The 25723-nt window shown below is 40.0% G+C and overlaps 1 protein-coding gene across 2 annotated transcripts; it reads right to left on the reverse strand.

Moving 5' to 3' along the window:
• Window positions 1-211: 211 nt before the first annotated feature.
• On the reverse strand, window positions 212-23967 carry C7 (complement C7). Of its 2 annotated transcripts, none has more exons than XM_083819076.1 (18): window positions 23746-23967; window positions 23373-23428; window positions 22586-22661; window positions 21464-21605; window positions 20593-20734; window positions 19632-19770; window positions 18553-18687; window positions 17369-17612; window positions 16132-16245; window positions 15329-15495; window positions 14114-14342; window positions 13331-13502; window positions 12866-12953; window positions 11402-11534; window positions 10538-10729; window positions 7404-7500; window positions 2548-2732; window positions 212-861 (listed from the first exon to the last, which is right to left on the reverse strand). In XM_083819076.1, the coding sequence occupies exons 1-18, from the start codon at window positions 23749-23751 to the stop codon at window positions 674-676; spliced, it is 2505 nt and encodes an 834-aa protein (XP_083675202.1). In that variant the 5' UTR covers window positions 23752-23967; the 3' UTR covers window positions 212-673. The 2 variants fall into 2 exon arrangements, with proteins under 2 accessions (XP_083675202.1, XP_083675203.1); XM_083819077.1 differs by having other exon boundaries at window positions 212-858; window positions 23746-23960.
• Window positions 23968-25723: the final 1756 nt, after the last annotated feature.

Genomic DNA, 25723 nt, shown 5'->3' on the forward strand with positions numbered 1-25723 from the left:
TTACAAATGTAGCTCACAGTGTTAGCTATGACAGTGTAAAATGGTGATTTTTCATGAAGTGTTTCTGTGTACAAGAGGCTGAAAGCATAGGAATTCTCATTACTTTAAGCTGACTTTACTGTTAATGCACATTGTTTTGACCTTTAAAAGCTTCAGGCTCAACGACAGTTTCAATGCCATGCATGCTTTTTGCTCAACTGAGTAAGGCACATTAGGAAGAAGTTACTTTATTAAAAGTGAGGAATCATACATCTTGTTTTGTAAAGGCTATTCTTCTTCTGAGAATCTAAATATAATCAGTACATGCATATGGTTGTGTGGCTTTCAGAAAAATGTATTTACAATGTTAGACACTGTAATCCATCACTACTTTGGCAACTGTAGTTCAGGAACATTTTTAAATTGTGACAGGAATGCAAAGAAAACCTGACAGTGCTAAATCAGGGGCCTAAGCCAAAAGCCCTTGGTCAGCAGTAGCAGTGAGTGCAGCTCTGCCTGGTGAAGAGCCTCAGGCCAGAGCCAACTGGAGCCAATGCACACGGTCTCTTTGGCTGCAGTAAACTTCACGGCAGAGCTTACATTTGATAGAGCAAGGTTTGAAGTATGTCCTGCCCAAGAGCTGACACATTTTGACATATCCCATGGCAACACACAAAACGAACCACAACACATCTTATTTGCTCTGCACATTGCAAGGCCTTATGCTGACAAGGGTGACGGTCTCCCCGCGGCACCTGAACCGCCCAGCTTCGCACTCCGTCATGGTCCGATGGGCAGTGGAGCCGCTCACTTCAGCACAGATCTGGATGCCTCCCTCTTCACACGGTGCATCTTCGTCGCAAACACAGCTGTTGGACTCTGCTGAGTAAAGAAAGAGAGGGAAAAGCACTCGGGATGGCATCCCACTCAACGGAAAACAGACCAAAACATTCCTAGCAAAACTGCAGAAGTAACAGAGACGTGTGGAGGGTCATTCTCCTAACGAGAACTAACTTTAGCTAACATTCAGGTTCCGTGGAAAAAGTAGAAGCAAGAACAAGTGGTGCTGGCTGTCCTAGGAACGCAGTGCACCTACTGGGGCTTCCTCTGCTCAGAAAGTCTGGTTGTGCTTGTGGGAAAAGCTTCACCAAGGTGCCTGAGATCCTGCTCTCAAAGGTATCTCTGATGTTTCTGCTTGAAATCTGCTAGCACCTGTTCACGTACCTACTGCTTCACATTCCAGGTGACATGTAAGATGAGAGGTCTGTCCTTGGAAAGTAACAAAACGGTCATGAACGTACTTACCACTTCTATTTTTATTTACATGTAGGTAATTCACTATGATCAAAGGATCTGCTCCTAGAAATAAATGTGTAGCTCTATTGGTGACAACAGCTAAACAACCAGATAAGAAGGTCTGAGATTTATCTTTCATAGTTATGTCTTTGTTTTGGTGTTGTATGTTTAACAACACCACGTATGTTCTGTTCGTCTCTGCTGAGGCTCCTGCCTATTTTGAAAATCTATTATTATTATTATCTATTACCTATTATTATTATTATTATTATCATCATTATTACTACTATTATTGTCCGTTCAATGTCCGTTGGTAGACAAAATAGACAAACTCCTATCAAGTGATCTTTTTTATTGTCAAAATATGACAATAACTTTGCCTTCTATCTGAGGCACTTCTGAAAACCGAATTTAGTCCTTTATCTTCCCATTTCTGCCAACCCTCCATTAAATGCAGTGTAATGGAGGACACTCAGGGAAATTAGATCAGGGAATTTAAGAAGTTCCACTAAAGACAGATTGCAAAAGTCTGGGCCTTTTTTCTCTGAGGGAATATTCCTTCACCTTTGTTCACAATATGAGAAACTGGAGATATACGGTGAAGTACAAACAAAAGCAAGTGGCTTTTCTAGACAGTACAGAATGAGACTGTAGTCTTAAGCTGAAGAAAACAAGGAAACCTTGAAGAAAACAGTGAGACTGGTAGCCTTGAGCTAGCAGAAGCAAAGGGGATAAGGGATGAACACTAAAAAACAGAACAAGGAGGAAAACAGCTGAAGGAAGATTCCAGACTGACCTATGAAACCTTCTCTGGTCATTAAGGGTTGATAACATATTAAAAAATACACCCATCGAAATGGAAATGTGGGATTTGGTGTTGTGTTGTTCTCCTCCTCCTTTCCCCTCTCCACCATGCCACAGAATTTAAAATGGGTGGAGTCGGTGAAAAAAGTATGGCAAGGGTTTCACCCCAAGCTTACTGAAGCACATCACATTGGGTAACCTACTCACAAGGGAGCAGAAATAAGCTTTTCCCAAAGACAGCTCATCCCATTACAGTCTCCTGCAGGGTTTCCCATGTCTTTCTGCCATATTTAGCCACCAAATACTGGGCTGATGGTTCGAACCAGCTCAGCAGTTTGTGTGCACCTGGTGCTGCTGGGAGGGTTGGAAATGCCGTCCCAGCACAGAGCTACCGTAGTGTGTAACTGGGGATAAAGATTTCATTTTGTTTGTATAAACAATTTCACTTACAATCATGAAGAATCTTACCATCACATCTTTCCCATGAATGGCATGATCCACATGATTTCTCAGTGGCCTGAGGAGTTTTGCAGTTGTCTGAGCTAGTAAGAGAATATTTTCTGCCCGTGCACTCCAAGGCATACATCTTGCAAACAGTTAAAGGTATGTTTCTCTTGGTTCTTTGATCTGTGGCACAGATGTCCAGGGAAGGACTGAAAACAAAAAACACACACAAAAATACATTTAAATGTGTTTTATCTTGGTGTGTCTTAGAAAGAGCTGAGAGGATGGAAAACATTCAGTGTCTGATTCTGTTTTCCCTATTCACTGAAGTAAATCCTGAGAGTGCAGAGATGAACTGGAGACTTAGATGCATGAATAATTCAGACTTTTTTCTTTTCCACAGGTTGCTGCTCCTCAGCAGACACAGCACCTGTCCAAGGACAGGAACATCACTGGGTATTTTGCCATTAACCTCAGTGGTACTGAGGGAGAGACTTCTTGTTTAAATGAGTTCAGATCTCGGTTAGTCTCTAATATACATACTTGTAAAAGTGGTAATAACGATTCTTGGACAACCTTAGATAGTATTTGCTTCAGGGACAATTCCAGGAAATAGTTATTATTTGTGTTTCATGCTGTAAGCGTAGGAGGGGGGAAAAAGCCCTTTTTTTTTTTTTTTTTTTTTTTTTTTTTTGTAATCTCAAAACCCAAGCTTCTCCACTTGCTCTTAATTCACTCCATGACGTCTGTGTGGGGTGAACAAAGCCCTGCCTCCTCAGAGGTGGCCTTCCCATGCTGTCCTGGCTGTGTGGCACAGCCAGAGGTAAGGCATTGCACAGGGTACCAGAGAGCAGAGATACTCCTAGGAGATGGAGAGCTTTAGATGCAGAACCAAAGACACCTCTCGCATTCAGCACAGCTCCTCTGTCTGAGCTCACAAACACTCCCACAGAAAAATTAAGTACCTAACAGGTTGGTTCTGAGGGTCAACCTCAGCAAAACAGGTGGTTTAGCGGGGATGAGAGGCTGATAATGAATGGGCAAATAGCCCTAACAAGCTCCACAAGGCTTCATGATGGGAAGGGTAACAGGTCATGTGCAAGTGGCTCATCAGACAGGGGAAGAGGAATTTGGGAGAGGGAAGCTCTGGTAGGAAAGTCCTCACTACAACTTTGTTCAGTTGATGGTCAAGCATTGAGGTATTTTTTCTTTTTTTCTCCTTTTTTTCTTTTTTTTTTCCTTCTTCCTCATCTTTTTTTTTTTTCCTTTCTTCTTCTTTACTTCTTTTTTCCTTTTTCTTTTTTTTTTTTTTCTTTAGAAAAATCCTTCTTAGAGAGGTGATTCTGAAATGTCTTGAAGAGGTTGGATTTATGAAAAGCTTAAATTATCTGTAATGTACTGCATCTTTAAGATATTTAAAATTTGGTACAGTTTATCAGCTGATCCTGAGAACTTTGACTGTTGCATTTACCTGCAACTGAATATGTCTTCAAGTATTACTAACTGTATTATATTCCTTAAGAAGTTAGTGTCCTCACTTGCAGTGGGTCTCTTAACTGTGGTGCTTAGTCAAAATATGAGCTGCTGAATCCCTAATAAAAATTTATTGCCTACATTTTCCTTACTGCTCTTCTGTTAACATAAGGAATAAGGTTAACTCTTATTCTGAGGCACAGCAAGAGGACAGACCAATGGATATGTAGCACCAAGCAGCTAATAAAGGAGCCCATACATCTGTCTCCATTACATCATTTTCTTGTCTAGTAGCACAGCCTATGAGATAGTGGTGCACTGATTTATGATGTGAAAGTTATCTTTGCAGACAGAGGTATAGGAAAATCTTGATTTTGAAATACCCGCTTAGATTTGGAAGAACATAGTGTGATTCAGGGGAAGCATCTAATCTGTAAAGTTGTTTATCACATCTAAAATTGCTCAGAGGCCTTCTTTATTTGCCTTACAATGATAAATCTCAATATCTGAGCCTTAAGGACAAAAGCTAGTTTACAAGGCAAGTTAATTTAGCTGAAAAGATAGGAGTGTGTTAATGTCTCTGCTTTGCACCACTTTTGTGACATCCAGCAGAGGGGAGGGAGGCCAAAGTAACCAGCTGGTTGAACCTCAGAAGGTCTATTTGCTGTGGAAGTAATGCAGGGAGTGTGTTTTCTATTTTGTCTAGCTCTAGCTGTCTTGAGACTGGTGTACATTTTTGCTATGGCTGGGTCACCTGGGGAAATCGACATGTTAGTGGAAATCGACATGTTTAGATGCCTAAGAAAAAGGATAGAGAATCTGTACTCATAAGAGTATTTAATATTTTCCAGTCCTTGTTGAGGAAGGATATTACAGGGGAACAATAGTAGCACAATAAAAGTTATTAGAGACAAGGAAGGGTCCTCGTGCAAAGGGAATCTGAAAAATTCAATACCTTTTACCTGGGAGAAGAGAAAGAGGAAAAAAAATAAAAAGCTTGAGTAAGAACAAGCATTTAATAAAGTGCATATTATGAGAAATAAAATAACTGTAAGTCAACAAACAATGTCTCTCCCTTTCACCTGCTATGAGAGGCAGGCAAATTTCAGTGAAACAAAAAAGTGAGAAATTGAACTGTAAGTTATTTTAACTTCTAAAAATTGTATTCAAGACCATAATTTTTAATCCAACACAGGCTGAGAACCCCTAATAGAGACATGTGTGCTACACAAATAAATGTGTATAAAAAGATGGAGTATTGAAAAATTATTGAATCCCATGCTTCAGTGTGGAGCTGGTCTTTAGCCTCCGTGTCTTCATCCATACTAATACACTAACTGTGCTCTGACCCTTTCCTGGCCATAGGGCCAATTCATACAGAGTAGAACAGCTGGTGTCCATACTGCTAACTCACTGTCCACAGAAGGAGGAGACCACATTAGATTGCATGTTAGGAATGGTCTCTGACCCTCATAACTCCTGAGCTGTGCCTGGGAATTATCTGGGAGCTGGCCCTTGCCAAAGCACTGCCAGGAACTGCTTTAGTAATTCAGCAGCTCCATTGTTTGGGATCGTTCCCTGGCTATAACTGGGGAAGACAGATGTCATCACCATGTCATGAAGGATGACAGAGCCCTCAACAGCTTCTTGTGGGGTTCTTGTACCTAGAAGTCTCTGTTGCTGGTCTCTTGAAAACTGAAAGGATGTATGATGGATCTGAAGCCATGGTGCTTCTGCCTTCCTGTGTGAACTTCTCACCTCCTGAGCAGAGGCTGCTGCTGAAAGTCACCACCACAGCAGTGTAAAACGTGTGTTCTGAGGAAGGACCAAGATCTACTTACATGCCTTAGTCCTACAGCATTAATAGGCTGGTAGATTGGTCTGCTTTGACAGACAATGATTTATCCTTCTATTATTAGATGTGTTATTTCAAGACAGTGAAAAGACAGCATCAGGTAACAAAAATGACTGCTATCTATCTTCCTGCCATTTTGAATGTAATTAAAAAAAAATAGAAACAGGAGCCAGTAGAATAATTTTAACTGAAGCCTAAATGCATAACTGAACGTAATTAATTTAATTTCAAAGTAATTGTGACTCTACTCAAGGCCTTCCCCAGCATTGTGGACTCCCCTCAATTTCTATGCAACTAACATCACTGCACCCATGAACCTGAAAGGGGGTTGTTGCCTCACTTTAATCAGTATTGAGACAAAAAGAGTAGGACCTGGTTCATTAAATACCTAAATATTTTAAATATAGAAATAGACTCTTGACAGATTTATTACAAACCTGGCACTTAGGCAAGACAATGGCCTCAAATTCTAGGATAGTGCCCAGTGGATCTACAAAACCTGAACAAAGCTGACCAATATTAATTTTGAGATGTTCAAATTGTGGCTTAGAATTAGAGTCTAATTAGAATCTAGAATCAGCTTAGAATCTAAGCCCATTTTGGCTTAGAACCTGAGTAACCATGCAGGGCACCCTTGAACTATATGGCTGATGGAAAGTGCGTGTACTCCAATGAGAAGTTCTGTAACCTTGAAATCTGGAGAGGACTACAAAATTTCTTCCACCTGCTACATGAGAATGCTGTACTGAATTTTTCAAACTGCTTAGCTCCTGCTGTGACATAAACTGGCCAGATGTCATGTCCAGAACTCAGTGGTGACTTCATAGGAAACTTTATCTGGTCTGTGAAAACCAGCCCAAATGTTGGAGTGCTGAGCTCTTTGGCACATCTGGCCATCAGCGCCAGGTGCTCTTAGGCCTCTTCATGTTACTCTTCTGTTTTGGTCCTGTACCCTTAATACTTAGCGAAGAACTGAGAGAGTGACTCATTTCCATACCTTTATCCTGCATTGTTTATTACTGAATATAGGCTTTGATCAAATAGGAAAAAATATAGTCTGGTCTGCAAGTTATGAGGTCAGGAAAGGTAACATGACTGGTCTGTGCAAACTGCTGTGTAAATGGGAGATTAGATTATTTTGCCGTTCATAACACTCCAGTCTCTCAGCAGGGAAAAGAAATCTGTATTTCACCAGCTTACTGCTTTGATGGTTTATGTCCCAAGGGTCTCTGTTCTAAGTTTTCCTCCATCTTCTAAATCTTCAAAATATCATCTTATCCTTTTCCATCTATTTCACAGATCAAGTGGAGCTGAAATTATCCCTTCACCTTCTGTCATCTAACCAAATTCCATCATCAGTAAAACCCAATGACAGCTCTGACAAGGCAGGTAAGTAATGAGCAGGACATTGACTGAGCTGTAAAGCAAACAAAGTATAATGCCTGCTTCTCATGAGTAAAGCTTTCCAATCTGTCATAGACTGAAAATTTAAGAAATTTAATTGGTCTTGAATAAAGTGAGAAAGCCTTTGCCAAATTCAGCCTGAACTTACCCACACTCATAGGGCATTTTGCACACACATTGTGACTGCTGCACTTTCTCCCATGGCTGACATTTAGGCTCTGTCACTTCTGTTTTCACACTGGGTTCTGAAGTAGAAGAGCACAGACAATGCTATTAAGGGTCAGGAAAAACAAGGGCTGTTAAAGGTCTACTCTGAAATTATCCTATCAGTTGAGCATCAAAGACACTGGATTATACAGCTGTGACATAAAGTCACATCCTGCATGTTCATTAAAAGTATGTACTGCACAGAAGGAATTATAACTATTAAAAAGATACGATACGCTTTACAAACTTACTGAATGATAAATTATCCATGGGTCAAGAGTCAGATAGAAGGAGACAGGCACAATGTTCAAGCTTTAACATTCATCTCATTTCTGTGCAGCTGTCTGTTTCTGCTAAACTTAACAGTGCTGCCAACAGCTTTATCATTAGGTTTCAGAGTTACTGGCTTTACTACTGTCACCAGAAAAGCTATGGCTCCAAAGCCCCATGTAGAAATAGTTAGCCTTAAAATTGTTATGCACTGTTGGTAATGAAAACAGAAAGTTCCACCATGTAGTTCTTAATTTGCAATAACTTAAAAAACAAAAGCAATAATGATTGGGGTGAATGGGGGGGGCGGGGGGGGAGTGGAGGGGGGGAGAAGGAAGGAGTACTGTACACATGTATGTTCTGTGACTGCTGAGTTTTATTCCAAGCTTTAAGATGAAATAGGCCTTTGCTGCACGTTCCTCTAGAGGCTTCTATAGCAAGTAATGGCATGACTCTATTAAATCCGTACGGACACACTTTCAGAGGAAGGTTTATCCTGATTTGTGTTTTAGATTAGGTGACTCTAGTTTTCTACTTTACCATTGAAGTTTAATATCCCTGAACATTGTTGCTTTTATTTTTTTAAATAAATCTCTTGTAAGGATTAAGACTTACCAAGCAAAATAGACAAGCAGAAATCGCCAGAGAACTAAAAATAAAGCTGTAGTGCTTTGCAGTACAGATAGCAGACATAACCCTGTTTGCCTGCAGAGGGAAAATTTTCACCAGAAATTACTTCCTTGTCTCCAGATCTGGGGCTCTTTGTTGTATAGTTGACTGTTACCAACACTATTACTGACTAAATACTCCCATCCACCTTATTTCAGTACGGTCAAATATATGTGTACCACCATGGCTGCATATACACAGATCATCTTAATTTTTGCCCTTTTTATCTCATATCCCTTGTTCTTTTAAATGATTAATTTAATTGTTATTCTAATCTAATTGTTTTAGATTCTAATTTCCTTTTTTTTTTTTTTTTTTAAATATTGTACAAAGGTAATGCTCCCCTAAGCAAGGCACATGGTTTTCTAAGGATGGAAGCAATTGAAACTAATTGTTACTGAAATTTGAGTATGTGATATAACAAACAAACAAACAGGGTCACTAAGGCTAAGCCTAACGTGTTGGGAATTGTCAACAGTCGTACTTTAGCTCCAGTACTTTTGTACTTCAGCAACAGTGAGCTGTGTTATGTACAGGTGTGTTATTCCTTCTGAAATCCTTACTCTTGGTGTGCATGTGGATGTGATACAGAAAAAGATGACTAGGACTGGGAATCAGCAACAGGTGGGAATCAGCAGATGACTGAGACTGGGCTGCTACAACTTTGTAGTCTAAGCCTGATTGTCACCTGCCTTTTGCCTCAGATCAGGCCGCTTTGGGCAGCAATTGGCTGCTAAAGAGAGGACAGACATGAAACGTAGGAGTTATGCCTAATCTGAACAGCCAGGGTTGGAAGAGACCTCTGAAGATGATCTCGTCCAACCCCCCTGCCTAGAATGATCACCTAGAGCACATTGTGCAGGATGGCATCCAGGTGGGTTTTGAATGTCTCCAGAGAAGGAGACTCCACAACCTCTCTGGGCAACCTGTTCCAGTGCTCTGTCACCCTCACAGTAAAGAAGTGCCCTCTCGTATTCAGCCGGAACATCCTGTGCTTCACTTTGTGCCTGTTGCCTCTTGTCCTGTCACTGGGCACAAACGAAGAGACCGGCTCCATCCTCTCAACACCCTCCCCTCATATACTTATACACATTAATGAGGTCTCCCCTCAGTCTCCTCCAGGCTAAACAGGCCCAGCTCTCTCAGGCTGTCCTCATAAGACAGGTGCTCCAGTCCTCTCATCATCTTCGTAGCCCTCCTCTGGACTTGCTCCAGTGGTTCTATGTCCCTCTTGTGCTGGGGAGCCCAGAACTGGACACAATACTCCAGGTGGGGCCTCACCAGGGCTGAGTAGAGGGGCAGGATCACCTCCCTTGACTAATCTATCTGAAAACAGCAGTGGCTGTTAGTTGCCTCCAAGCAAGGGTCTCAGCAGGGATGTGACAGCATCTGAAACCTGGGGAGAGGATGTAGCTGGCTTGAAGCAGCATGCTGCTTGGATGCTTCTGCATCACTGACCAGCATCACAGGACTGCAAAAGAGAAAGTCTTGTCTGCCCTCCACAGCTGGAAAAGATGAACTGAGACAAAGCTGCTTTATGCTATACGCTGTTTCCCTCTCTGCCACAGACTGCCAGTGACTGTTGACAGCTTCAATATCTGTTATCATGAACCAGAAGAACCATTTCCTCCTTGCTTCCAGTTCCTGGCAATTTACTCCATATCAGCTGTGGGACTGTCAAGCAGGCAAAAGAAGCCATCAGGCCCCGTCACTTCTCTGTCATGAGATGCTGTGGTGCACTGAACAGCTTCCAGATAGAGAAATAGTATCTGTAAGGTGCAGTTCATGTGGTGGTGGCATTACACAACTTTGGTGGAAAGTCAAGTATATTTGGGTGGCAGAATAGGCAACATTTATCCCAAGTTATGTCTTCAAATATTGTTGATGATAATGCTTGTTACAAGTATGAGTGGGAATCAAAAAGCCATAAGGAAACCTCAGAAAAAATGTCTTAAGGCATCTTGTTTGAGGAGCCCACAGAAAGCATGCACTCGTTTTCTGTACGTCCTGTGGGCAATAAAAATGCAATTTCTCTATCACTATATCAGCTATAGTGCTGTGTCACTTCTGTATTACCAGTAGTCTGTCCAGGAAAGTAAAATCTTGAGCTGCATTTGGAGGATTGCAATGGCTTACCTGTTTTTACACACTGAATAGTTTTCATGTCAGGAGACCACTTGAGACTGGGCTCACACAGAATGGAGTGTGCTCCTTCTAAGCGCATGCCTTGTATACAGGACAGAGTTATTTTCTCACCAATCTCATATGAAGGTTTCCATGGGTCTCCTTGCAAGCCATCCTCCAGGACAGGTAGGAGACAAGAAGTTTCTGAGGAATGAAGAATTTGAGACAGTCACAGTGAACCAGTGGGTTGCAGAAAGTGGTCACGTCTTATTTTCTCCTTAATTTCTTAACAAATTGAACAGTAAGATTAGCTGATGTTCCCGTAGAAATATATTGATCATGTTAACTCAGGCTATCAACTCATCATGCCAAGGATGGAGTGATAATATCTCCTTCTACTGCCTGCAGGTCTGGCCCTAGCTCATACAGAGATTCTCTGTTCTTAGGATCCATGCTCCTACTAGTGGTTCATACAAGTGAGTAACAGCCTAGTAGGGATAGGCTACAAGGTTATTTGAGAACTTTGTGGTTGCCCAGTACTGCCCACTGGACATTTTACTCGGTTTGCTTTACAAATAGACAATACCAATTGTTCTTGGGTATAGCCACAGGATTGAATTAAGCAACAAAGGCTGTTCCCACAGAAAGTAAACCCTGGACTGGAATTTAGTCTCCTTGTTCCACTTCCTGTCTTTTCACTTCTTTAAAACTTGACTGTATGGACGTTTCTATTTCAATATAACAAAATGTGGCTTCAAAATAAAAGTCAACATAGACCCAGTTCTGCCTAAGGATCTGGGAAATACAGGTGAAAGCAGACATTCTGAGACGTTTCACTGGAATTAAGTTGTATTTCAAAATGGGAATCCAACATACCCTGGCAATATCTTTCTCCAACTTGCCACTCTAAATTACTGCCACACTTAGCAACAGGATCACCGACAAGAGAATATCCATGTCTGCAAGCGTAAACAATGCTTTTCCCAACAGGGTATGAGTTTTCAGCATTCTGGAAGAAAAGAAATAGATTAAATATTAAATATATAATCTAAGAATCACCAGCAGTGTTGAACTCCCTTTGATACTGGGATGCTGAGGGCAGTGAGAAGGATTAATGTCACTTCACAGTGTACTGCTGAGAGTGTCTGGAATACTGTGGGCAGTGCTGGTTATTGATAGTCAGAAAATGTGATCAAAATGGAGGTGTTACCAAAAGATTAGCAGAATATAGAATATTCTGGTTACCTTAACTTAGCGAAGGGAGGGCTAAGGTCAAGGGTACCTGTGCCAGAGGTCTGGCAGTGATGGAATGGTGCTGTCTTGGTAGTCCATAAGTTGACTGCAAATCAAGCACTGTTATCAAGCACTAAGGGAGGAACATAAGCTCTTGAACAGCCATGCAAGAGGGATCAGTACAGTGTATAGGGCTTTGCTAATTTTTAGGATGGCATGTTATCTGCTCCCTAAAGGTTAATATGATATGGTCACTCAGAAGAACTGAACTTAAAGACACAAGTCTTTTGTCATTTTATATGACCTTCTGTTCTAAGGAGAAATCTTATGAAAAATTGAGACTACACCTAAAAGCGCAGCGTTTTATCTTTAGTTTTTGAACCAAAAATATTCATATGGGAGGCAACTATCAATTACAGAAAAGAATACGAGCAAAAGAGAGAACACAAAATTTAGGACCTTGCCTCAGTTTGCAGTTGTGCAGTGACAACTGATGGATTTGTAACTAATCCTTCTATCTATTTATTGAGGAGAAATAGAGAAGACATAATTTATACCCTGAAGAATTTTGTTTCCCTTGGTAAGTAGGCCCAACTTAGTCAGCCCAAATACCCTGCCAGATCATAGTTACAAGAAAGAATAAGAAAATTCAATGGTGATTCACAGGATGCAAACTAAAGATTGCTAAAATCTGTTTATAATTTTGCTAGGGATTTGCTGGATGACCTTGGACAGTTTATTCTCTGTGCTGCTTTTTCTCCAGTTTTGTGTACTTTAATATGTAATTTATGTAGCACTTTTTTTTTTTTAATGTGTATAGGACAAATAGATTTTTTTTTCTATAGCCAAAAAGAAAAGGAATCCAGAAAAAGATCCAGATCCAGAAAAGCAAAGATTTTCTTCTGACTTCTTGATTTTCTTTTATTCTTAATACAAAGTCTTGTAAAAGTCAGCCAGGGAACAATGCTGAGAAGGCTGCTATACAGTAGCTCTGATATAAAGCTTAACAAGATAAATACAGGTCTACAAGCAAATCTCTATATTAACTGCAGTTGAGACACTGCTGATAGGAATAGGACAAAAAATAGAGAAAGAGAAATAGCTTACTTGAATAAATCCATTTGCCAAGAGAGGAGGAGGTGAACAGAATTCTGTTGGAGTTATGGATGTATCAAAACAGTGTGGTTCAATAAAGCTATAAAGAAAACAAAAATACAATTAAGTTTAATTTAGTCTCTCTTCCTCCCAAAATACTACACTTCCCAAAGCCCATTTTCAAGACTATTATATGTCCCATTTACATCATGATTATATTTAAATCAGGCACTGACAAGCTATCTGAGAGAGTACTAAACAGAAAGGTGCCAAGTTTACTGTTTTTTTACCCCATTTTATAGTCTTACTTTGTATCAGAATCAGAGCTTCTAAATTTCATTTTGTTTCAACTTAAATGTGAAAGCTCAAGAAGTGCCCTTGAATTCAAATCCCTGAATTCAACAGCTTATGTGCTCCTTTGGATTACTTTAAAAATTCTTCCTGTATTCATTATCCGACTGTTCCTTTTCTGCCTACCGCAAATGCTGCAACTCTTCATCTTCACAGGGTCTGCTTTCATGGTGCTCTCCTATGCAGGCCTTCCCTCCACCACTTGGGGAGGGGTTGTTGCAAGTTCGACTCCTTGATTTCCTTTCCCCTGAACAAGAGCTCCAGGAAGACCAGCAGCTCCAGTGTCCATCAACAACACCTACGTTACATTTGAGAATATTTGAGTATTTCACATTAACCACTCTGTAGGATTGTTGTCCTTAAAAAACAAAACAAAACAAACAAACAAAAAAACCCTGCCATCTACTTTTCAAAGCTAACGATGAGCTAAAATGCGACCATACAGAGAGGTCCACATTGCAACTATCTAATTTCTCCCAAATTCACCTTTTTCTTAAGAATAATTCCATGGAGTCTATATGACTTACCCATTTAAGAAACCACAGAATTAACTACCAGCTACAACTAAGTAAAAATCAGAGAACAAAAATTTCTGAAGTTATCAATACCCAGTCATTTAGTGTGTATATATTTACATATATATTTTTTGAAGGTTGCCTTATGAGTTGTTAATATTGTCCACTGTATTTAACAATAATAACACAAAGGGTTCTTTGTGAAGTACTGCTTGGATGTAATAAACAGGACTCAGACTCAACAAGAAGACCATCCCCGTGCTGTGTGTTGGGCAGCAGCCACTGCCCAACATCAGCCACTTGTTCGGTTTTTGCAGCTGGACAAAGAGACTCCAGAAGCAGAAGAGCACACACACGCCACTTCTGAATACACACAAGGTTAATGAGTGCTGACCTGCCTGATCTTGCACAAGAGTTCCCTTCTCACAAGCTGCTCCAAAGGTGTAAGGTTTGCAGTAACACACGCACTGAGTTCCATCCACAGCCGCCTCACCCCCATTCTGGCATGGCCGACACTTGCAGGGATCATTTTCAGCCATATATTCTTCAATGGCTTGTTTTAGGTAATGCTTTTTGACTGAGGAGCAGGGCACTTCCTTTACCAGCTCGTATAATGGTGTTAGCTACATACAGTAGAGAAACATTTATATTAAGTAGTTATATTGGGGATATAAGTGTTCATAAATGTGCTTTTCATATGAGATAATTTGTGATGTACGTTCCTGCACATGGGGCTTGAAAGATGCTCTAATTTCCTAACTAACTGGCTAAATTCTTATGTTAATATTTAATATTAGTTTTTTTTCTGGAAAGTTGGATTTGCTTAACAGCATCTCTTAAAGCTAATGCTTTGACAGGTTTAAAAAAATGAGATATGTGACTACAGCTGAGATAAATGTGTGTCTTAACACAGACCACCAATGCACAATAACACTTATCCTCACTGAAGCTATTTTCAGTATAAAAAGCTAGAGATTGTAATTTCATTGACCAGTGATTAAAGGCAGCAATAACCAAAAACACTTTTGCATTTCTATTGCATGATTTATGATATTCTGTGTTTCTACATTTCATTGAAAACTATTTGACAATTCTTTTGGTTTTATAACATTCTTCAGTTTTGGGCAGCTCGCAAAAGGGACTTAAACAAGGTAGCAGTGAATATGATCATGCTCAACTTTGAAATGTCTGGCTCACAGAATACCCAGTATGCCAAACTTCTGCATGCAGAGAAAAGGGAGAGAGATAAAAAGCATAGAGAGAAGTTGGCAAGCTTAGTGGAAGCCACACAGACCTGCCAATATATATTTCAGAAAAGGGGCTTTCTCCAACGTTAGGGTAACCCTCTATTCTTAAGCAGAACTCCACTAAAGTCACTTAAGGTTTGTAAAATTGTAGGTATTGACTTGCCAAGGGCTAGATTTATGATTCAGCTGATCACTTTATATTAGCTTCATGAATTTTTGTCCTGTGATTTTTTCTTTATAAAGTGACCTGAATACAAAACGATTGCAGACTACAGCCTGACTAATCGCCAGCTATAACTTAATCATTTCTCCCCTTGAGGTTATCCCATCTGCTCATCTCTGCTCCAGCAAAATATCCTTACCTTTTGTTTAATTACTTTGGGATAGTCTGTCACTGATCTGGCCCAAAAGGAATATTTCTTACTGTTCCCAGCAGGATTATCCAGTTCTAGATAACTAAGGCCAGCAACAGCACTTGGGCTTCCTCCTTCTACGTAAGGGTCTCCTTTAATCTTATTGCTGCTGCTTCCTGGAGATTGGGATGAGAAATACAGAAAATACCAGCATTGCTATATTCACAAATGGAAGTAGAAACAATACACACAAAATATGTATTAACGAGTAGTGAAAGGACACGTCATTGCAGATGAAACATCTGTGCCTGGATCAAGTGCTCCTACATGGATAATATATCCAAGGGGTGCCTGTTTTTCCATGTGTCCAGAAAGTAATCACTATTGGGAAAGCATTAGCTACGTTTGATGGGAGCTGGGAAAGCTTTCAATCTTGGCACTTGGTGTCTGGGTTCAACTTGTTAAAATCACAGATACATAGAATGATAGTATCACAGAGTGGTTTGGGTTGGAAGAGACCTTAAAGATCATTGAATTCCAACCCCCTGCCATGTGCAGGGACACCTCCAAAGCCCCATCCACCCTGGCCTTGAACACTTCCAGGGATGGGGCATCCACAGCTTCTTTGGGTGACTTGGTCTAGTGCCTCACCATCCTCACAGTAAAGAATTTATTCCTAATATTTAATCTAAATCTACCCTAAGATACAGTTCAACAAAGCTATCAATACCTGCTCCTCATTTTGACATTTGTTTTGAAGGACATGGAAGCTCTAGACATGACAACTATATAAGTCACTATGGAGCATTTACCTGAAGAAATCCGTAGCATTTCATCCAGCTTGGAGCACTCTGTTTTCTTCTTCTTCACAATGAATAAATTCCAACCTGATGAGGTGCACTGGTACATGTCCGTTGTGCTCAGAGCTGCAGATCATAGAATCATAGAATCATTAAGGTTGGAAAGACCTTCAGGATCATCTGGTCCAACCGTCCCCCCATCACCAACATCACCCACTAAACCACGTCCCTAAGCACCACGTCCAACCTTTCCTTGAACACCCCCAGGGACGGGACTCCACCACCTCCCTGGGCAACCCGTCCCAATGCCTGACTGCTCATTCTGAGAAGAAATGTCTCCTAATTTCCAAACTGAACCTCCCCTGGCACAATTTCAGGCCATTCCATCTAGTCCTATCACTAGTTACCTGCGAGAAGAGGCCGACCCCCAGCTCCCCACACCTTCCTGTCAGGTAGTTGTAGAGAGCAATAAGGTCTCCCCTGAGCCTCCTCTTCTCCAGACTAAACAATCCCAGTTCCCTCAGCCGCTCCTCACAGGACTTGTGTTCCAGGCCCTTCACCAGCTTCATAGCCCTTCTCTGGACATGTTAATCCATCTATTTAATAATCCATCCATTAATCTAGATAGATAATCCATCTATTAACAATATTGCACATGTAAAGTATGTTGGGTTCATTTCTGAGTTTCTTGTTGACTACAGATGTGGTTTAGAAAGAAAAAAGTTAGAAGGCAGCTAAAAAGCAGGTCCTGTGAGAAGGTCCATGTGTTGCTAAAGCCTATATGCATGGAAGCTGACAGATGGAAAGTGTACTTGGAAAAAGTTTATTGCTTCTTTCATTCTTTTTCTCAGCAATCCCGAATCCTACAGCACTGCTCCCCACTGAGTACAATCATATGTGTCACTCTGGTGTTTGCTCTGTTTGTAATTTATTCTACTTTATGCAGTTTTACCCAATCTCTAAGTAACTTTTAGGCTTTAAAATTACTTGAAATTCAGATTGGCACTAGCCTTGTGAGGTCCTGAACCAACTAGCAAATCTTTACTACCCAGAGCACTGCAGGTCACAGATGCAGATCTGTAACTAAACATTTTAGTTTGACCACTTTTAGCAATCTTTCTTTTGCCTGTGAGGAGAATGTAGTGACAAGTAGAAATTTCTTACTAGAGTTTAGATATTAGCCGGAAGAACACACAAAGAAATTTTTATTCTTGTTTGTTCAGTTTGTTTCTGATAACAAATACTCTACCTTCTGCTTTCATTTTGTCAGTATCCATATAAAATATAAGTTTGTAATGTCCTCCTAGAGATCCAGACTGCAAGAAATGAGTCCCAAAATACTCAATAAATCTTCGGTAGGCATTGTAATCGTAGACAACTGGAAGGTTGGCAAGTTCCTTCCAGAATGGCTCCGCAAGAGTGAGAAAGTCTGGGCGGTTGTTAATAAACTGAGCAACTTCCACACTGTTCTCAATAACCATCAGCTGCCTACTCTGGGGGAAGGAAAAGAAATCAGTCATGCTCCATTTCACTAACGGGATGGTTTCAAGCAGCCAGATGATGTGCACGTGATATTGGCTGCTAACCAAAACTACTCAGCTTGACAGAGTTGTTGAAAGCAAATTGGAGGCTCCAGAGAAGTGTTCTTTGCACCCTGATTTTGTCTAGAGAAGCCCTTTTCATAAGGGCCTGTAGCCATTCTGAGGATGCTGCTGAATTATAAAATCCTATATGCCTACACTCAGACTCTCACAGTTGCTTTTGAATTTTGTTACACTAATTCTCAAAATATTTCATTGTTAGTGCAGTAAAGCAAGCTTGTTCTCTGTCAGCTTGGATGCCATAAAATTTATATGTTTGTTGCTTGAGTTTATTTCCTGTAGGATAGAAGTTATACTTCTTAATGGAGAGTCAGTTGGAAATTATTTATCTAATGCTTCTTTTTAAGTAAGTCAAAGGCGTAAATGCTGTGATTCCTGGCTGCCTAAGACACTAGATTTCTCTCTTATGGTATTATAAAATAACTTAGTTTTAATCACAGAATTACTTATTTTTGTCACTCCAAGATAGTGACAAAGGTAGTAGAAAAAAAGTGCAGTAAACTGTTAGAAGAAAGTGGAAAAAAGTCAATTAATTATGACAAGAAGACGATGTTTTTCTTTCTCAAATAGGGAGGTAAACAACTAGTAAATAAATAAATCACTACTAAGAAGGTAAAATGGAGAAATAAAAAACAGCAGCCAACTCATCTCAATTGGTAACCAAACCAGTGATTTCTTTGTAAAGGTTATATGGGATTTTTTTTCTGTCATGCACTTAGTGCCAAAAATATCTGGATAGAATAAATAAATACATCTCACTAGAAAAGTGCCTGAGAAAAGTGACGAAAACTTTTATGCGAAATAATAAGCTATTGTGAAAACTTATACATACCTTTTGCCCGTGCTTCTTATTTTCATTTTGTGTATGATAGTGTCCACTGTTTGATGTTTCATGCCTCACTACGTGCTTCATATAAGACCAACTACTGTTGAAAAACTCATAACTGAAATCATTCTGAATTTTAACCTAGAAGATTGAAGATAGAATTCTGTATAAAGGGCTTCATGAAAAAGCTTCGTGTTAAAAATGATAACTTACAGAATAGAGTGAGTCCTTCCTGACATAAAAAAATAAAAATAAAAAAAAAAATCTGTTTTTCAGGTTGAATCCATTTCAGATTTCACAGAAAGTAGTGAAATCTATTGGAAAGAACATTACATATATATATGCATATATATATACATATATATATATATAAAACATACTTATGCTACAAAATAAAGTACTTTAAGGATTGTTTGGCATGCTTTTGATAAGGGGGAGACAAACCAAATCTCTGAGACAATGACTTGATGGAGATCAATGGAAGATCTCCATGAAGCATTTCAAAGCCAGGTGCCCATCACATTTCTTAGGTTGATTCAGACCAATACTTATTCTAAGGAGATGATTTTACATTCAGTATAATCGCGAAAGAATTAGAAATCACATCCAAGAAATTACTTTTTCTTTCTTTCCATTTTAGCAAGATATAAATCAGTCTCTTTCAAAATAATAAGCTTACGTAAACACCTTCACAATAATTATACATTCTAATTTATTTATTTTAGCTTTTAATATACCAGATTCTCTCAACATGAGCTGACACAACTTTCACAGAGCATCTGGTGACATATGGCCCTAAACACTATGGTGGCACTGACATTTTGTGCTAGTGGCAGTGGTGTTTGTTTGATACAACTCCAGCCAGCTGACAGCTGTATACAGTGCCACAGGATCCTTCTATTTGCCTTTAATTTTGTGAGAGATGAAGAGCAGCCACAGTTATGAGAGTCTCTACAGAGAGGGAATAGGCATCATTCAGCTTTATTTAGGGAAGCATACCTGCCAAAACACCCTACAAGCTTTGCATCATTCTCTGACTTATAATCATTACTTTAGATACAAACGTGTGCTTAATGGAAACATACCTGGAAAGTATATGCAAGAACGCTTTCACTCAGCCTGTAGTATTCTCTCCTGTCATTGCTGAAGACCTTTCTGCATTGTCCTCCAAAGTTTTTTGTATGAATGACTCTTCCCCTAGTCTCTCCAGTAATGGCATCAAAGCTATGAGAGGAAAAACATGAAAGATCATTAAGACAGAGAGGTAGCAAATCATTGTACAGGAGGTAGAAATTACCAAGCCATTGTAACTGAATGCTGTATCTGCAGTTAAGATTGAAAGCTTATTTATCTACAAAAAGGGAATATCAACGGGATGACCCCTTTTATCTGAAGAACTGCAATGTGCATAACGTGTTAGAATACGGAAAACAAAATGTTCTTGGTTTGTCAACACAAACAAACACATGTCAGTATCTGTTAACATTAAGACATTCACACCTAACACAAGTGATTTTATTACTTTTTTCCAGCAATTAATGCAAAACTGAAAAAAACAGGACATGCATTCCAAAATCTTTTGGTATTGTATCTGAATTATATCACATTCCAAGTGATACAAATACGATAAAGAAAATTGAGATAATTATTTTGCTCGATTGCAGATGGGATGAATGAGTAGAAATCCATATGGATCCACCGTACCAAATGCAAGAGCAATAAGCAGAAAGAATGGGTATTGTTGGCTCATTTTATTCCATGCTGATGGTTATGTGCTATTGGTTTATGCTTTGTTTCACATCTTAGAAGATGTGTGTTTAAATAGTGGGATAGGAAGCTTTATTCTGTGCTTCAAATCAAACAGCAGGTACATCCAAGCCACACTGAGCCACTGGTATGGTGGAATTAGCTGTACTGCACACTTTTGCATATTGGATGCTTTACCATAGGCCCAGGAAGTCTATCTGTACAGGCAGAGCTTGTAAATACAACCAAAACTTGAATGCATTTGGCACCAGTACTGCTGAGCTCTGCACAGAACATTACCCTGTTCCTGTAAGCTCTGCATTTGGAGGTGTTTTATCAATATCACATATAGTCGTCTTCTCTTCACATCGATCTTCATCAGTGCCATCTTCTTCACAATCCTGATCTCCATTGCATACAAGAGATCTGCTAATGCACTGACCTAAATGAAAACAAAAATGCATGGGGAAAGGAGAAATGTATGTTCATTTAAAATAAATCACCTAAAATCAAAGCAAAAATCCCAGTTATCTATGATGCTAGCTTGTCTACTCACACAGTGAACAGTCTGTGCCCAGAAGGGCTTGTGAAACAGCAGTAAATGTAGACATAAAGAAGTAGTGCATAATTAGCCTTGAGGGATCACATGTGATTAACTTTGATTACCTCTCTTATAGCTCCAAAACATCATATTCTTCTGTGATATATGTCTACCTACTGACGTAATTGTTTTTTTCTTGGTGTATGTGTGTGTGTGTGCAAGTGACCTAAGTTGTTTGGATTCTAGCACTGTTTTTGAGTCCCTCAGTTTTCAGGACCCAGGTAGTTTCCAGGATGTTTGGATATAATCTAGAACAGCTTTGAACAATCTTATCTAAGGTTGCATTCCTTAATTACCTGCTAATAATAACAATAACAGTAACAATAACAATAAAAATAACAATAACAATAACAATAATAATAATAATAAAGAGTACTCTGGGGCATAGCAGTAAATTAAAAATTAAAAACACGCACATCTATGGCCGAAAAAAAGGAAAATTCTTGCTGAATCAAATTTATATGTAGGTCAAGGGTTTTCAAATGGTATTGCCCGTTTATAAATGTAAAAGACAACAAGGTTATCTTCTTAAATTTAAGGACCAGAAAATCGTGAAAAAGATCTTAGTACCTGAAAAGCACCTGAACCGATCACCACAGCCATCCTCTGTTGGGCATCCCCTTGTGGGGGTGCAGGGTCTTATTTCAAAAGCGTCGCCAGAGCAGGGATTTCCCCCATACTGCCCATAAACTGCTACTGTCCGTCTCCGAATCTGAATGCAAATCAAAGGAGATCTTAGAAAATCTAAATGCGAAGAAGAAATAATTTAATAGTGTCAAGACAATGCTGCTGCTCTACTGCTGAAAGGTAATGAGGCATTCACTATTTTTTTCTAAGAATAATCACAGTTTGTATTACTACAATATGGTAACTAACTCACAGGTTAGTGGTCCAAACTCACAACCGTAAGGTCTTGATACATAAACTTGGCTGGTTTGTTCAACAGTCTAATACATAGCTGAAACAAAGAGGAAGCTGCTGACAAATTTCAGTTTTATTTTACATTTTTGATAGGACCAGTCATGCCTGATATAAATTTTCTTAAGTTCTTCAAAGTGATAATATCATTATGGAAGATGATAAAACATAATATCAACTGGGCTACTTTTTGCTTCTAAAAAGAATAAATACAGTATCATGGCACATTTTTAATTTTGACCGATCCCTCACTAATTGATGCAACATCAAAGTAAATGAGAAAGAAAAACAAAGGCAAAAGTGTCTTGCACATCAGTAGAGTTGCATTTAAAAATCATCAACTTGTTTTTCATTGAGGACAATATTTTGTAACAAAATTTTCTTGCTCTGAGATATGACACCTCTGATGAAAAATGAGTGGAAGTGGTACAAACCAACATCAGCTGAGGAAAGTCTCAGTTTACTGGACAGTTCAGCTGAGCTTTTTGGAGCTATCACCAAAATAAAAACAGTGCAAGTTATTTTACAACATGAATATCATAGCTCTGAAAGAGAACATAGAGGGGACAGACTGGAGGATTTTCCTTCTCTAGGGCCCAGCAACTTTTTTGTTCTTCTGGGAAGAGGCACTTCAGGTGCTTTTGTTTGACAGTTGATTTGGGTTTAAAGACATGGCAGTTTCTTAATGTCTTGGGGGGGGGGGGGGGCGTGGAAGAGAAGGGGTGAGCATATGCTTGCAAAATCATGCATACATAAAGGTGCGGCCATCTATACCTGTTTGTGAGTACAGCCATCACACTCGGACCAAGGGCCAAAAGAATTCCAGCGGCAATGGACTGGATAGGAAGGGCTGCTCCAGTAAGTTGTTTTTTGTTTTTGTTTTTCAGTATAAAAGCAAAACAGGGAGATTGTCAGTGATTTCCATTCATAAGCATTAGTGCAAAACTTTCCAAAACAGCAAAGCAGACCTTCAACATAAATTACAGGCATCAGGCTCCCTCTAAAAACCACTGGGATTTGCTTTTAAAGTGCAAGAACAAAATCGCTTCCCACCTGGACTTTCTGGTCAGTGAACAACAGAAAAGACTAGGCATGTTCACCTGGCCTGACAGTCAGTAGGGACTCTTGAGTCCATATGGACACCTTCAGAGATGAGCTCCACATTGCAAAGCAGAGAGGGGCCAGACCACATCTGGAGATGGCCAGGCAGTGGTCAGGGGCTGTGTACGTCATGGGGTGCAGATGAATTTTCCAGGCAGCTCTCAAAACGTTGGGGTGCAACCTGCCCCTGGAATGAGGGCTGGCTTGGGGCAACCCTGTGTTTCACAGGCTCATGCTACTGCTGTGCATGTTATTCCTCCACTGGACAGGGGTAAGGGACAACGTAATTCTGCACTCTTGTCATCACTGATGCCATGGGCAATGCTGACACCAAACAGTGTCTTCTCTCCCAGGAAATACATCTGAAATTCCCTTTATGCCCTGTCCCATGACATGCACCAGAACTGTCTGTTAAATTATCCATGCCTAATGTTCAGTAATTTTCTAAAGAAATATTCACCTGGAAAAAATGGGAAAGAAGCCTGTAACTTCCAGCAACACAAAAATCCCCAGCACCTGAAAAAAAAGAGGAGCAAAAGCAAACTAAACTTACTGTTTTTTTGTTTGATTGTTGTTTTTTCTGCTTTTTATAGCTCATGCAGCTATTCAAACTTTCTGCAATCTTTACACTACTCAGGTTAAAGGAAAAAAAGGAGATTGGTGCACTGACTTTCCTCATCTGTGTTGTGCAAGGTATTGTTTTTCAGTTTTCTTCTTTCTTGCAATTCTGCCCAATTACATTTTCAGCCAAGTATTTCTCCATACAAATTAATATTTCATTGCATTTGCCATATTCACTTCATCAGTACAAATTAAGTAAGCAATTGTCTTACCTTCATGTTAGATGAAATACTCAGACATCCAGCAATTACCAGGGAAAATGCACTTCCACTCAATTCAGCAGCTGAAGGAGTCAGTCAGTCTGCCTGCTACTGTATCTCTCTTCTCACTCTGCCTTGCAGAAAAGCAGAATAGCTTTTCTTTTCTCCAAAAGGCTGAACACTGCTGAGGAATTTTTATCTTGACCCAGCTAGTCCTCTCCAGGGACACAGCCAACTTTTGGAGCTGCTCAGTGTTTTTAAAACATATAAATCAAGGCTTGGCTAGGCTGAATGGGCCTGGCACAAAGTTGTGAGGAGCAGTTACTGGAAGAACATCTTTTCCTTGTCTTCTCTGTCACTCCTTCTTTCCTCTGAACAAGACTTTTCAGATATCCCAGGCCAATCCCAGTGCCACATACTCTGGACCACAGCTGTGTCCCTATCTTCGATAGGCAGAGCTGCTCTATATTTAAGCTGATGTTTCCAAGGGTTAATTGTGACCGCAAATCTTCTGTCTCAATTTGTGCAGTTGGGTTGATTTTTTTGCATCAATTCTCACACTGAAAATCAACTTACGGATCTGAATGCAAGTTTTAGCCTATTTTTAGTGTGGTTCTGCTGTGAAAAGGATCCTGAGACCACACGCAGACACTGGTTTCAATTCTACATCAACAGCTGGCTTTTTTGGGAGATGCTCTTACAAAAGTAAGAGCATTTCACTTTCTCTTTCCCCACTCTGCCATGCCCTCTTATTTTTTTCTTTTGACTTTTTTTCACTTTCCAGAGCTGATCCATTCCAGTAAGAGCAAGAAAACACTACAGCTGGGGAAATTTCCATGAATGTATCCTGTCAAAGCCTTGTGGAAAAACAAACCCTTGTGGAAAAGCAGCTCCAAGTTCTGAAATCTCTTCAGATACTACATCTTAGGCACTGTATCTATTTTGAACAGTTTAGAACAGTCCTCAGAAAAACAAGTGCTTCATGTCACAGCATCACTATATGGTGAATTTTAAATCCTGTACTCTTTTGGCACAGTCTGCTTAAGAAAGTGCCTAGATCTTGGGTCATGCTACTCCATCCAGGTCAGGTATGCCTGTGCCTATTTCTCAGAAGTTAGCAACCACAGAGCCCATTAGCTAAGACAAAGATTGTTCTTGTGTCTTGGTTTCAGCTAGGATAGAGTCAATTTTCCTCCTAGTAGCTGCTAGAGTGCTATGTTTTGGATTAGGATGAGAAGAGTGTTGATAACATGCTGATGTTTTAATTGTTGCAGAGCAGCGCTTACACTAAGCCAAGGACTTTTCAGCTTCTTGCTCTGCCCTGCCAGTGGGCAGGCTGGGGGTGCAGCAGGAGCCGGGAGAGGACCTAGAACAGCAGACCCCAACTGGCCAAAGGGATATTCCATACCATCTGACGTCATGCTAAACAATATATAGGGGTGGCTGGCCGGGGTGGGGGGGCCGGCTGCTTGGGGATAGGCTGGGCATTGGTCAGTGGGTGGTGAGCAACTGCATTGTGCATCACTTGTTTCATACACATTATTATTAGTAGTACTATTATCATTATTATTATTATTATTTTCCTGTCCTAATAAACTGTCTCTATCTCAACCTACAGGCTTCATTTTCCTGTTTCTCTCCCCCATCCCAGCAAAGGAGGGGGAAGGGTGAGCGAACAGCTGTGTGGTGTTTAGCTGCTGGCGGGGTTAAACCACAACAGTACTTTTTGGCGCCCAATGTGGGGCACGAAGGGTTGAGATAATGACAGATCTGACCAGAGTGTGTTAAACTAAAATTGGTATAAGTATCAGACCTGCTTAATAGCTGCTAGTCACAATGTTGATTGCTTTAATCTCAGGTCTGCTGTGCCTCTTTTCCAAATTGAGTTATGTAGCACGTTACTGTGATGCTGTTTATCCTTTCCGGGCCCTGGTTTAAGAACATTATGGTACTGTGCGGTGTAACACTGGCTTATGATATGATGAAATTG

Source organism: Anser anser, assembly GCF_964211835.1.
Source record: "Anser anser genome assembly, chromosome: Z".
NCBI lineage: Eukaryota > Metazoa > Chordata > Aves > Anseriformes > Anatidae > Anser > Anser anser.